At 50.0% G+C, this 12,530-nt stretch overlaps 1 protein-coding gene and 1 pseudogene across 17 annotated transcripts in view; both read right to left on the reverse strand.

The window, feature by feature from the left end:
- Positions 1-225: 225 nt before the first annotated feature.
- LOC101522684 (protein phosphatase inhibitor 2-like) lies at positions 226-2,472 on the reverse strand (annotated as a pseudogene).
- A 5,513-nt stretch (positions 2,473-7,985) lies between these two features.
- The window catches only part of SVIL (supervillin), a 205,351-nt gene continuing 200,806 nt past the window's right edge, over positions 7,986-12,530 (reverse strand). For all 17 annotated transcript variants that reach the window (XM_058669655.1, XM_058669652.1, XM_058669658.1 and 14 more), the window contains 4 exons: positions 11,568-11,711; positions 10,938-11,062; positions 8,646-8,801; positions 7,986-8,442 (listed from right to left, as the gene is read on the reverse strand). In XM_058669655.1, coding sequence (XP_058525638.1) covers positions 8,356-8,442; positions 8,646-8,801; positions 10,938-11,062; positions 11,568-11,711 — 512 coding nt within the window. In that variant the 3' untranslated portion in view covers positions 7,986-8,355. The remainder of the gene's footprint in view (positions 8,443-8,645; positions 8,802-10,937; positions 11,063-11,567; positions 11,712-12,530) is intronic.

The raw sequence follows: 12,530 nt of genomic DNA on the forward strand, positions 1-12,530 counted from the left end.
ATTTTTTTTTAAAAAAGCTCTATAATAGCTTCTACAAATTAATCAGTGTTCTTACAAAAGTAATACAGTTTTGGACTGATAACATCACGTTGTGTTTGTGGCGAAGTACTCGGAACAAAAATGGTACTCAAATCACAGATTATGGAGAACTAGAAACAGTATGTCACAGTAACAAGGTTTGTATTGGACAAACAGCTGCAAGGCTCAAGAACTCTCTTCTATGAACTAATTGTTTTGCTGTTGGACACGTGGAGTAAATCCTTGATTTGATTCTTCGGTGTTTATGCTTTCTCCACCCGCAGTCGCCAACATTTCTTCATCTTTGTGTTCATCATCATGTAGGTTTTTTGAAATCAATTGTGCAGTAGTTTAGTATTGAGCCCTTCATTGTAGTGAAGTTTCCTTTTCATTTCAAATTGCCGGTTTTTTCTCGTCCTTCAGGGCGAAGGGGTCGTTGTCCTCCTCTCCACTGCTTTCCTGGTCCCGAACTCGGTATTTCTCGGCTCTGAGCCTTCAGCAGCAGCCAATGTCTTAGCTCAGGTGTCTGGAGTTACGGCTTCAGTGGTTTCTGTGTCGCTGTATACGTCCTCATCATCACCTATCATACTACGCTAAGCGGTGCTTGGTTCGTCTATTTTCATTAAACCATAGTCTTTGCTGGATGATAAGTCGCCAAGATGTTCATTTATCCCACTTCTGCGCTTTCTTACTCAGCTCCTCGTGGACGCTCCCGCTGGGATGCTCGGCCGAGCCCACCCGAGGGGAAGTCACCCAGGATCCCCTTCCCGGGCCCTGGCGGGAGCTCCGGGGCTCGGCTTGGGGTCGCTGCTGGTGTGAGGTCTGGGAAGAGCAGAGCCCCCAGGCCAAGGCAGCCGCAACAGTCCGCCCGGGGCTAACCCGCCTGCGCCCTTGGTGTCGTGGTCACAACACAAGGACCCCCGATGCCAGAGCCTAGACCACGTGGCTTGGCGGCCCTCGTGCGCCCTTCACTTGCGTCTTATCCAAGGCCGGTGGAGAGGCTGGCCTGGAGCCCCACTGCCGCCCCAGCCCTAGGGGCCTGCCCTTTCCAGAACCATTCTTTGACAATTTAACGTCTTTACACATTTGTTTGTGAGTGCATTGAAAATGACGCCGCCCCCCAAACTCCCTTCTGCAGGAGTAGGAGGCTGGGAAGCGGATTTGCCTTTCTAATGGGTACATTTTTCTTTTTGCAACAAGCATGTTATACGTGAAATTGAGAAAAGGGTTTTTTTGTAAATTGCTTTTAATCAGAAGTCAGAGAGATTTCACATGCCCTGGCTCACCCAGGCTGGTAGCTTGCACAACCATGGTCTGTACGGAAACCCCAGTCCTAAAGGTGATGAGGGTCTTGAGCTGCATAGTGGACCCTGCCTTCTCAGGGTGGGCTCCCCGTGAAGGCAGGGGACCTTTGGAGTATAAGAGGGAGGCATGAGAGTCAACGTCAGGAGACACGGGTGGGGAGCCGAGCTCAGAGCTGCGCCTGCACCAGCCGGGGAGGCAGGAGCTCCAGGACTCGTCTGACACAACGCCCTCCACAGCCCCTTTAGGCTGCCAGCCCCAAGGCGATCCTGGGCAGCTGGCCCCAGGGACTTTGTCATGGCCTGGTTGCGCCCTCTGGCTACACGGGCAGTGGGGAGCAGCGCACCTGGCCAGCTTCTCCCGGAGAAAAAGGAGCGCCATCTGGCGCTCTCGCTCTCACAGGGGTGGTGGGACGCAATATCACCCCCACTGTCCCAGAAGCTGGGTCAGAGGGCTACGGCAGGCAGGCATCCCAAGCTAAGGCTTCACCTCTCTGCCTAAAGCCTGCTCTAAAACATTTTATTTCTTTCTTTTTTTTTTCTTTTTAAGATTTATTTATTTTTATTACAAAGTCAGATATACAGAGAGGAGGAGAGATAGAGAGGAAGATCTTCCGTCCGATGATTCACTCCTCAAGTGACCGCATGGCTGCGCCGATCCAAAGCTGGGAACCCGGAACCTCTTCCGGGTCTCCCACGTGGGTGCAGGATCCCAAAGCTTTGGGCCATCCTTGACTGCTTTCCCAGGCCACAAGCAGGGAGCTGGATGGGAACGGGGGCTGCTGGGATTAGAACTGACACCCATATGGGATCCTGGGGCATTTAAGGCGATGACTTTAGCCGCTAGGCCATGCCGCCAGGCCCTCTAAAACATTTTCAAATGGAATTCTGGCCTTGTAGTTTACTCATTGAAAACAAACAAACCAACAACAGCAACAACAACAAAGCCACCTACATAGGCTAGCAGCTGAGCGCAGCAGTCCTGGAAGGCAGTGTATGGCAGACAAAGCTTGGCATTTAAAGTCAGCCACATCCAGAGCTGTGTGGCCCCCTGCAGGTTCCATCACTTCTGTGAGCCCCAGTTCCCCAAGTTGTGGGATTGCAGGTCAGGATAGAAGCTTGATCGCTGTGTATCTCCAGTACCTGCCGGCATGGCAGCAGAGTCAGAGAGAGAGGGAGAGACAGGAGCTCCTGCCTCTGGACTATTTTATCCTCCCAATGCCCCAACCTCCCTCTCCACCTGGAGCAGCGGAAGGGCAGATGCAGCTAGGTCTCCCACGGCCGGGGCAGGACCCTCGTCTGCCAGAAACCAAGCAGCCAGGTGCCTGTATGCTGGATGCTGGCGTCACAGGTGGTGGCCGAACCCGTGGCGCAACAATGACACGACGTATGCCGTTCTTGGTTCATGTGTCAGGATCAAGGCAGCTGTTCGCGTGAGGCTAGGTTGGGGGTCTAGTCCTGTGCCCCCTCTCCCTCCCCTCCAATCCAGAAGCTGGACCCCTGGGATCAGGGCTGTGAGCTCGTTAGGGTACTGGGGTGGGGAGGGTCCCCAGAGACACTGGTGGTCTGCCTCCTGGCCTGAGGCAGTCTATTTCTCACCCACCACATTGCTTGCCCCACAAGAGACACAAAGTAGCCCGGCCATAGCGGCTGGGAGCCCTGGGCCCAAATGGCAGTCAGGGTGAGTGTGCGCAGGGATGGCTGGGGACAGCACAGCGTTCACCCAGGGCCAGGCTGGCCGGGGCCCACGAGCAGGGAAGCAATTGTGACATCACAGCCTGCTGAATTGAATGACTCATTTCTTGTTTGTTTTAATAATAATAAAAAAGTATTTGTTTGAAATAAAGAGGAAGGGGTTAGGGTCTTCCATCCTATGGTTCACTCCCCAGATGGCACAATTGTTGGGGTCCAGAAACCCCATCCAGGTTTTCCACGTGGGTGTAGGAACCCAAGTTCTTCGGCCATCCTCCACTGCTTTTCCAGGTACATTAGCAGGGAGCTGTATGTGGAAAATGAGCAGCCAGGACTTGAACCAGTGTCCATATGGGATGCAGGTGCTGCAGGCAGAGGCTTAGTGCCAAACCCTAGTACATCATGTTGTTAACCTGCAGAAGAGATGGCTTAACATCTCTTAACAGGTGCAATATGATCTTGGTGCTAGTGACAAATAGGATGATTAAGTATTGAGGAGTAATCCATGGCGTAGGTTCTACTTCTTCCCTCCCCCGCAACACACCCCATATGCCAGTCCATCTAGGCCTTCTGACTTTTAACCTGTTAACGTCTCATCTGTGGAATAAGCAGTTCATTTTGCAGAAATCAGATGTGGTAGTCCCAGTGCAGCTTGCTCTAAGCACTTCTATAGAAAGTTTTCTTATCCTTCATCAGTAATTGTCGGTAATTGTTCTGATGGAGGTTGGTGTCTAGATTAAAGCAGTCTTGGTGTACTTTCAGCTCCTCTGTAGATGCTGCATTCTTTCTGCAATATTGAAACCAATGGACAGGAACCATCCTTTCGGCTCACTCCCTGAACAGCCAAGTTCTCTCTCTCTCTCTGGTTCCAGCAGAGTATTGATTACACCCTGATTCCTCAGGCTCTAAAATGCACGGGGTGGCTGCAGCTGTTGGAGCATGTGACACGGTCTGTTGGTTCTTGCTTTTATGTGAGGTAGATTTGAGTGTCATGAATATAGTAAGCCAGCTCCTCCTTTATCTTCCTCCTGGTTTTGTGGCTTCTCTCTCCCCCTTCCCTCCTTTCTAGCTATAGCTATATAGATCTATATAGATATATGGATGTAGACACACACGCACACACACACACACACACACACACACACACACACACACTCTCTCTCTCTCTCCTCTATCTCTCCCCAGTTCAGGCTGTCAGCAGGAGGGGTCAGAGTGGTGCTTCCGTCAGTGCGTTAATAGTGGTAATCATCCCATCTGAACACTGGTTTGAGTTCTGGCTGCTCTACTTCCAATCCAGCTTCCTGTAAGTGTACCTGGGAAAGAAGCAGAACATGGAGTTCCAGGCTCCTGGCTGCAGCTTAGCCCAGTGCCAGATGCTGCGGTCATGTGGGGAGTGAATCAACAGAAAGATCTCTCTTTTCTCTCTCTAACCCTGCCTTTCAAATAAATACAGAAATCTTTTAAAACACAAACATTGGGCTCAGTGCCATGGGATAGTAGGCTGAGCCACCTGTGGTGCCTGCATCCCATGTGGGCATCAGTTTGAGTTCCAGCTGCTCCACTTCCATTCCAGCTCTCTGCAAATGCACTTGGAAAAGCAGTGGAGAGAGCCTGGCATGGTAGCCTAGTGGCTAAAGTCCTTGCCTGCACATGCTGGAATTTCGTAAGTGTGCCGGTTCGCGTATCTTGGCTGCTCTACTTCCCTTCTATCTCCTGCTTGTGGTCTGGGAAAGCATCCACATGGGAGACCTGGAAGAAACTCATGGCTCCTGGCTTTGGATCAGCTCAGCTCCAGCTGGTGTGGCCATTTGGGTAGTGAATCAGCAGATGAAAGAGTTTTCTGTCTGTCTTTCCTTCTTTCTGTAAATCTGTCTTGCCAATAAAAATAATAAATAAAATTTTTTTTTTTAAGCATCAGAGAATGGTTCAAGTCCTTGGGCCTCTGCTCCCACAAGAAAGTCCTGGCAGGAAGATATCTTTGTCTCCTCTTTCTGTAAACCTGATATTCAAAATAGAAATAAAATTTAAAAATATATATATTTATTTAAAAACATGTCAGCAGGTGACCTTGGCTTGCCCCATATTTGTAACATGCCCGCTCAGGCTAGTTGCCAACCCCAGCACCCAAAGCCACTTGTGAGCCGTGAGGGGCTGTGGGAAGGGGAGAGCATTTGATCTGGGGGTGGGGCAGTCATCGCAGTTGTGTGCTGTGAGCGCAGCTTGAGCTGCACGTGGTCACACTCAATGCCATTAATTGATTTGATCAAGAAGAGAGTTATCAAGAGCTTAGTCCTCCCTGGAACAATCCACCTTTGGGACTTGTGTCACTGTGGCCAGTCATACAATATGAATACCAAAAAACTAAGAATCTGATGTAGTTGCATTTGCCTCCAGCAATCTCAAATTGTGGCTAAATCCTTACACAACTGGGAGTGCTAATCCATGTGTGTCCTTGGGGAAAATTTCTCAGAACTCTGGAAGAACAGAAGTAAATGTCAGTGGGTCAGCAGGGAGAGAGGAGGCAACAACTAGGAAGTTGGTTAGGAAATTCACAAGATTTCTACCAGGCAATGCTGGGATGCCTCCAGAATCAATCAGGAGGTATCTGGGTGGAATTCTCCCTTAAATACACACTGGTGTAAAACATGTTCCCCAAATAAAGCACTTGCAAAGTCCCTTGAGACAGTCAACAGACCCCAAACACAGCTGTGCTTTCTTCCGTCTCACCTTCCATGTGCTGCCTCGATCTGTGAGTTTGATCTTTAGAATATGAGGCGCCTTACCGGAACCGGCCACGTCTGAAGTGAGGGCTTCCTCTCTGGAACCGTGGACCGTTAATGAGCTGATTAGATAATTCTCTCCCAGGCTCGCACGGCTGCTTGGAGGATTCTTTTCGCAATCAGTGTTGTGGTGGGTTAGTACTGTGTCTGGTATTGTGTTCCAGGGCCTTTACCCACTTAAAACGGGCAGATTTGCTAGGGGGATTCTACTTCTGTCCTGCTTGGGTTAGAGAGGGAGCAGGAGGAGAGAGAAGCCATTGCTGTGTGCATAGTCAGCATCAATGTGCTTTAAAAAAATCATTTTATGTTTTTTTTTTTTTTAATTGGAAAGGTAGATTGACAGAGAAGGAAAGACAGAAAGATCTTCCATCTACTCCCTAAGAGGCCACAATGGCCAGAGCTGAGCTGATCTGAACCCAGGAGCCAGGAGATTGTTCCAGGTCTCCCACATGGGTGCAGGGTCCCAAGACTTTGGGCCATCCTCGACTGCTTTCCCATGCCAATGGGAGGGAGCTAGAGGGGAAGCAGGGCTGCTGGGACATGAACTGGTGCCCATATGGGATCCTGGTGTGTACAAGGCAAGAAATTTAGCCACTAGGCTACTGTGCTGGACCTGACAGTTTTTTTAAAAATATTTATTTTTATTTGAAAGAGTTACAGAGAGAGGGAGAAACAGAGATAGTCCAAGTGGAAGCCCATGGATTTGGTGTTTTAAGGACTTGTGAATTTGTGAAGAGTTTGCTGGCATATCTGTAAGTTTCTAGATTTTTACACTTTTGTTTTTATTTTCAACAAAAAGTGCCAAGAAATCTGGATATAGCTGTAGGATAGCAAGCTACTACTGAAAGATGATTTGCAAAACCATGTCTATGGTTCTCAGAACCAATTTTATGGAGTCAAATCTGTGAATATTTTGTTTTAGATTCATTTTTTATTTGAAAGGTAGAGAGAGAAAAGAATCTTCTGTCACTGGTACATTCCCAAATAGCTGCAGTGACCAGAGCTGGGTTGGTCCTAAACCAGGAGCCAGGAGCTTCTTCTGGGTCTCCCACGTGAATCCAGGGTCCCAAGCACTTGGGCCATCTTCTGCTGCTTTCCCAGGCACATCAGCAAGGAGCTGGATAGAAGTGGACCAGCTAGATCTCAAACTGATGCCCATATGGGATACCAGCACCACAGGTTGAAGCTTAGCCTACTGTTTCAGGGTGCCAGCCCCAAATCTGTACTTTTTTTAAAAAAAAATGTGTTTATTTATTTGAAAGATAGTGTGACACCCTCCCTCCTGTTGCCCTACCCCCGCCCCCCACTTCCCCAGGCTCTTCCATCCACTGGCTCACTCCCCATATACATTTGCCCTGGAGGCAGGAGCTACACTGGGGTCTCCCATGTGGGCAGCAGGAACCCAAGCACTTGAAGCCATAACCACCGTAGGTGGCTGGCTTAAGGAGCGGAGGTGGGATTTGATCCCACGCCCTGATATGGGATGCCAGCTTCCCAAGCATGGCAGCTTAAGCTGCTATGCCACACTGCTCACCTACACCTCTGCATCACTCATGTTACGATTTCTGTACTCCTCAAAGTCACAACGGCTTGCAGTCAACAGCAACATTCTGACATGGGGTTGACATGGAACAAGATTGTTCACAGAAATGAATGCACCTGGAAGTGACCACAGACCAATCCATGAGTTGTTGTGTTTATTCGGAAGCTTTTATTTGGGAGTTTCCTTCTCAAAAAAAAAAAGTGTCAAGTTTTGAACAGCTCTTAGAAACTGAGATGCTTGTATTTCTATGAAGGGACTGTAAAATCGTCGAGAATCTTCCAAACCAGCATCAAAAAAAAAAAAAAAATCAAAAAACCGCAGAGCAAACTGTATATAAAACTGTACATGAAAACAAGGCACTATACATTTCGGGGGTTGATGGCGCATGGATTTCCACAGCGGCTGTGCCGTTCAGTGAGGCTTCACTGTTCACGTTAGCACCGGAAGAAGCAGCCCTCGGAAGCAGCCCTAGCTAACACGGAAGGGAAGCTGGACTTATCTAACTGCACGCGTGGCCTAGTGGGGCTAACTCCAGCACAAGCAACTCCCTCTGCATCTGTCAGGTTCGGATGCCCAACACCAAGAAAGATCTTAAACATGATTGAATACCTATTGCTTTGTTAAATATGTATCTGGTTTATATGGTGTTTATATAAATATATATATATATAATTTTAAATTCACAAGCTATCAAAATAACACTTTATAAAGAGAACTGCTTTTTTAAAAAAAATACACAGGCACTGCCCAACCCAAGTCAGGGGGAGCTCAGGTCTGTCAGTGGCCAACCAGAACGGCCGGCCCAAGTGCACCTGGCAGGAGCCGACACTTAACACCTGCAGGCTCGTGGAAAGTTCTCTTCCGCACTCACCAAAGACAAGCTGTGTCAATCATACGGTCACATTAGGAAAATTCTGGCTTAAAAAGACTTGTTTAAAAACACCAATCCGCGAAAAAAAAAGTACACATATGCTCATTGTTTCCTGGTGCGTCGCAGGTGGCCTCCGGCATCTCCAGGCAGCTAGAACAGGCCTTTGCTTTTCTTCAGGTTCACCTGCTTCCAGGAGGGCAGGGCGTTGAACTCCTCCCTGGTGATGTCTAGTGCAAACTGCAGGAAGAGGCAGACAGCCCAGCGGCATAAGGCTTGGTCAGCGCCAGGCTCCCTCCCAAGTGCACACCCTAGCGGTCTGAGGTTGGGTCAGAGCGGGGGTTCCCTCCAAGTGCGTGCTGGGGGAACAGGCAGACACCCCTGCAGCATGAGGCTGGGTCAGAGTGGGGTGCCCTCCAGCTGTGCTCCCAGCAGGCACTCACCTCGAAGTCTTCATCTGTGAGATAGAGCTCCAGCTTCAGCGGGTCAACGCCTTCTGGGAGTGGGCGGGCCAGGAGGTCAGCCAGGGGATACACGGTCTTGCAGAGCTTGGCCAGCACATCCTCCACCAGGGTGATCTGGTTGGAAACTTCCGTGTCCTGTGGAGGATGGGGGCCACACCTTAGGATGCACCTGCTCGGTGGGGAGGCAGTGGGCCTGGGATACCGGGACCCTGGGAACTTCCCGGACACATGGACTTCCAAGAGAAAGTCTTATGGGTGCAAAGCAAGGTGTTTGAAATCTGTACATTTTTTTTGTTTGTTTTAAATCAGGCATATTTTCTTGCTGTCAAAACTGCCCAGAGCCCTGCAGGTCTCTGAGCTTTTAGAAATCTCCTAATCTTACCACCATGTCTCCAGTGCATCTCAGTGAATGGAATTTATTTATTTAACAAGAATTTACCCTAAATGATATCCAGCTCCTTTCCCCATGTCCCTGTGTGTGAATTTACAATAGAATAATAATAATTAAAAATAATAGAATAATAATAGTAAAAATAAACAAGGAAAAGTTTCTAGAATATTCTGGGGCTGAATCAATTTTTTTAAAAAAAGAAAAAACACTGTGTTTATCATTTAGTATGAACAGGCTATTGCGGATCAATTATCTTTCCCCTTTCAACTTGGTCTGGTGGGTTGAGTGAACACATACATGATGGAATCGCGGGGGCAGTGGTCAATCCCGAGAGTTTTAGGGGTGCACGACCCCGGTCCCCCACTCATCCTGAATGCACATGGAGCTGGTAGTGGTCTCCACTCGTGCAGTTCAAGTCCTCTCGGGGGGAGGCAGACAGGTGGTGATAAGCCTCGGCCACATGACTAAACAGGTTCCCCCACTGGTAGGAGGCAGAGGCCTCCCACCGAACCCACTTGGCTCATTTCTCCCAGTGAGATCTTGTACATGGTGGAAAACTTAAAAAGTTAAAAACAGAAATATTCCCTCAGCAAACCTGAATTCCCCTGGGGCTATTGCAGCAAAGGTGACACTCCCCACTCATAAATGAAGATACTTTTTGTAGCTGGAGAAAATGCTCTACTTTCTCATGTGACTAACAAAAGAGAAACTTTCTGGAAGCCAGCATTGTGATGTGGGAGATAAAGCCATGGCCTGCAATGCTAATATCTCTTGTGGGTGTTGGCTTGAGTCCTAGCTGCCCACTTTCCAACCCAGCTCTCTGCTAATATGCCTGGGGGAAGCAGCGTAGGATGGCCCAAGTGCTTAGGCCCCTACTACCCATGTGGGAGTCCTGGATGGAGCTCTTGGCTTCCACATGGCCACCCGGGGAGTGAACCACAGGATAGAAGATCTATTTCCCTCTCTCTCGTAACTTTCAAATATATATATATATATATATATATATATATATATATATATATATATAATAATAATAATAAAAAATATATATAAAAGCCTGCACATTCTGGCTAACAGTATGTCTTGGTAGACAGAAGTGACAATGAATGCCCCACGTGCTAATGCAGGTGCTCTTTTAATGAGGGCCATAGCAGTTCCTTCATCCCTCTAGCCACCTGGGAGCACCCACGCACCACAGGTTCACTCTGTGCCTCCTCTATACAAGGCAAACAGGCAAAGCATGAGGATTTGCTGGGGAGTGTCCCTGAAGCTTGTACCACAATGCCAAACACAACGATTTAGGTTAGCAGTAGCTTTTACCTAAAAGTGATTCAGTTAGGGGCTGGCGCCTGGTGTGGTAGACTAACCCTCCACCTGTGGCACACTGGTATCTCACAAGGGAGCTGGTTTGCATCCAGATTGCTCCACTTCCCATCCAGCTCCCTGCTTGTGGCCTGGGAAAGCAGTGGAGAACGGCCCAAAGCCTTGGGACCCTGCATCCACGTGGGAGACCCGGAAAAGGCTCTTGGCTCCTGGCTTTGGATCAGCTCAGCTTTGACCATTGCGGCCATTTGGGAAGTGAACCAGCAAATGGGAAGTTCTCTCTCTCTCTCTCTGAAAGGTAATTTTACCTTTCAAATAAAAAAAATAAAGCCTTAAAGAAAAGGAGTTTGGTTCACCTTTGCTCTTTCAGAACAATGTGAGAGCCACGTGTGGCAGCCTGCCAGGACTGTGCCTCTTACAGCTCAGAGTGACTCCCACTGCTAGCTCCTTCCATGTGCACTCGCTAACATGTGCTGGTGGGACAACAGCTGCCGGCTTGCAGGAGTTGGGGGATCGGGGTTCCCTTGGTCACCAGCCCAGGCCCATGGCCGGCTCACCATCTCCGTGATGCTGGCAATGTCCTCCCTATGCTCCCAGCTGGGGAACATGTTGGTGAAGGTCAGGGGCTCCAGCCCGGCGTGGATCAGGTAGGACTTGGGGGGCGGCTTCTTGGCATTTTTCCCTACAAGGACCCAGAAGGCAAAGGTCACGAGGGCGGGGCCTTGTTAATCAACACCCTGATGTCATGCTTCAGCTGCAAACTATGGTTTGTAGCAATGCACTAGCCTGTGGAGCAGGCTTTCTCCTTTGCTGTGATGCCATGGACTCCCGCGTGTGCTTAATAAGATGCAAACCTCCTAGTAAACGCTCAAGTCATTTCCTTTTGCAGGCAACACTAAACTCACGGTGAGTGGCCAAAAGGCTCCAGGCGGGGGTGGGGCGTGGCTTCCTGTGTGCAGTGGTGCACAGTGGAAGTCTGTGTATCCCTCCTCCCCACAGCAAGCGTCACCCCATTCAGGGCTCCCCACCATGAGACCCTCCCCGGGGAGGAACATGGTCCAGGTGTGTGCAAGTCAGAAGTGTCAAGAAGTTATGGCAAGACTCCCACTTGTTGGCTGCTCATCACACAGGACCCTGGGTAGCAGGTACCTGAGGGCGGGGCAGGGGACAAGGCATGGGAGCGTCACCTCGGCAGTACTGCAGAACTGTCTCCATGGCGTTCTTGCGGTCCGAGGCCCAGCGGATGCGTGCCGATCCTGTGATCTTGTTCTCAATGGGCCACCAACCCTGCCACAGGTACACCTCGTGGTGGTTGTCAACCAGGAAGAGAGCTGGACCAGGGCAAGGATGGATGGGACCCGGTGTCAGGGGCCATTCACTGCTCCATCATCTGCTCCATCACGGCTGCCCTGATGCTACCGAGGCCACCCTGTGCCCTGCCACTTCGGGCAAGAGAGGTGGATCTCCCCTCAGGGGTTAAGGTCAGGAGCAAAGCAAGCAAGACAAGGAGGTGGCTTGCACGGTGTGACCGGCACCTCTGTGTCCTTGTCTCTCAGCCCCAGCACCTCTGCCGCGGGTGCCCATCGTCTGTCAGCAGCACCGAACCACCCAGAGAGTGTGCCCAGCCCACTCACGCTCGGCTCACTGCCGTCCACACCTGTACCAGATCTCCTTCATGGGAAATGTGAGCAAAATCAGTTAAGGAGTGCAGGGTTCTGCCTTGGCTGCCTCACTCCGTTCCCCTTGCCATACAGACAGCGTGCCTCTTCCTCTCCTTGCCACCCATTTCACAGCTCTGAGGCAGGCCCAGGCTTGACCAGCCTGCTGGAGGCGGAGCCCTGCATGGGGGCAGTGGGCGAGGGACAATATCAGCAAGTCTCCCACCATGCGCCAGGTGCCCTGGGCAGCTGGGTTCCCTGGCTGCAGCCCCTGCCAGGCTTCTGGACTTAAGGTTGGCTGGTAGGTGGAAGAAAGATCCATGCAGCCCAGTCCCCCGGGGGGCTACCCCAAGGAGAATCAGCACAGAGAGGTTCCTGGCTTGGGGCTCTCTCTTATCTTGCAACTGCAAGTCCTGGCTTGGAGTCTTGGATCTATGATGGTAGAGCATTGGAATGGTATTGTTCTTTGTGACCAATTCAGAAGATACCCCT

The sequence above is a fragment of the Ochotona princeps genome, chromosome 10, assembly GCF_030435755.1.
Source record: "Ochotona princeps isolate mOchPri1 chromosome 10, mOchPri1.hap1, whole genome shotgun sequence".
NCBI classification, from domain to species: domain Eukaryota; kingdom Metazoa; phylum Chordata; class Mammalia; order Lagomorpha; family Ochotonidae; genus Ochotona; species Ochotona princeps.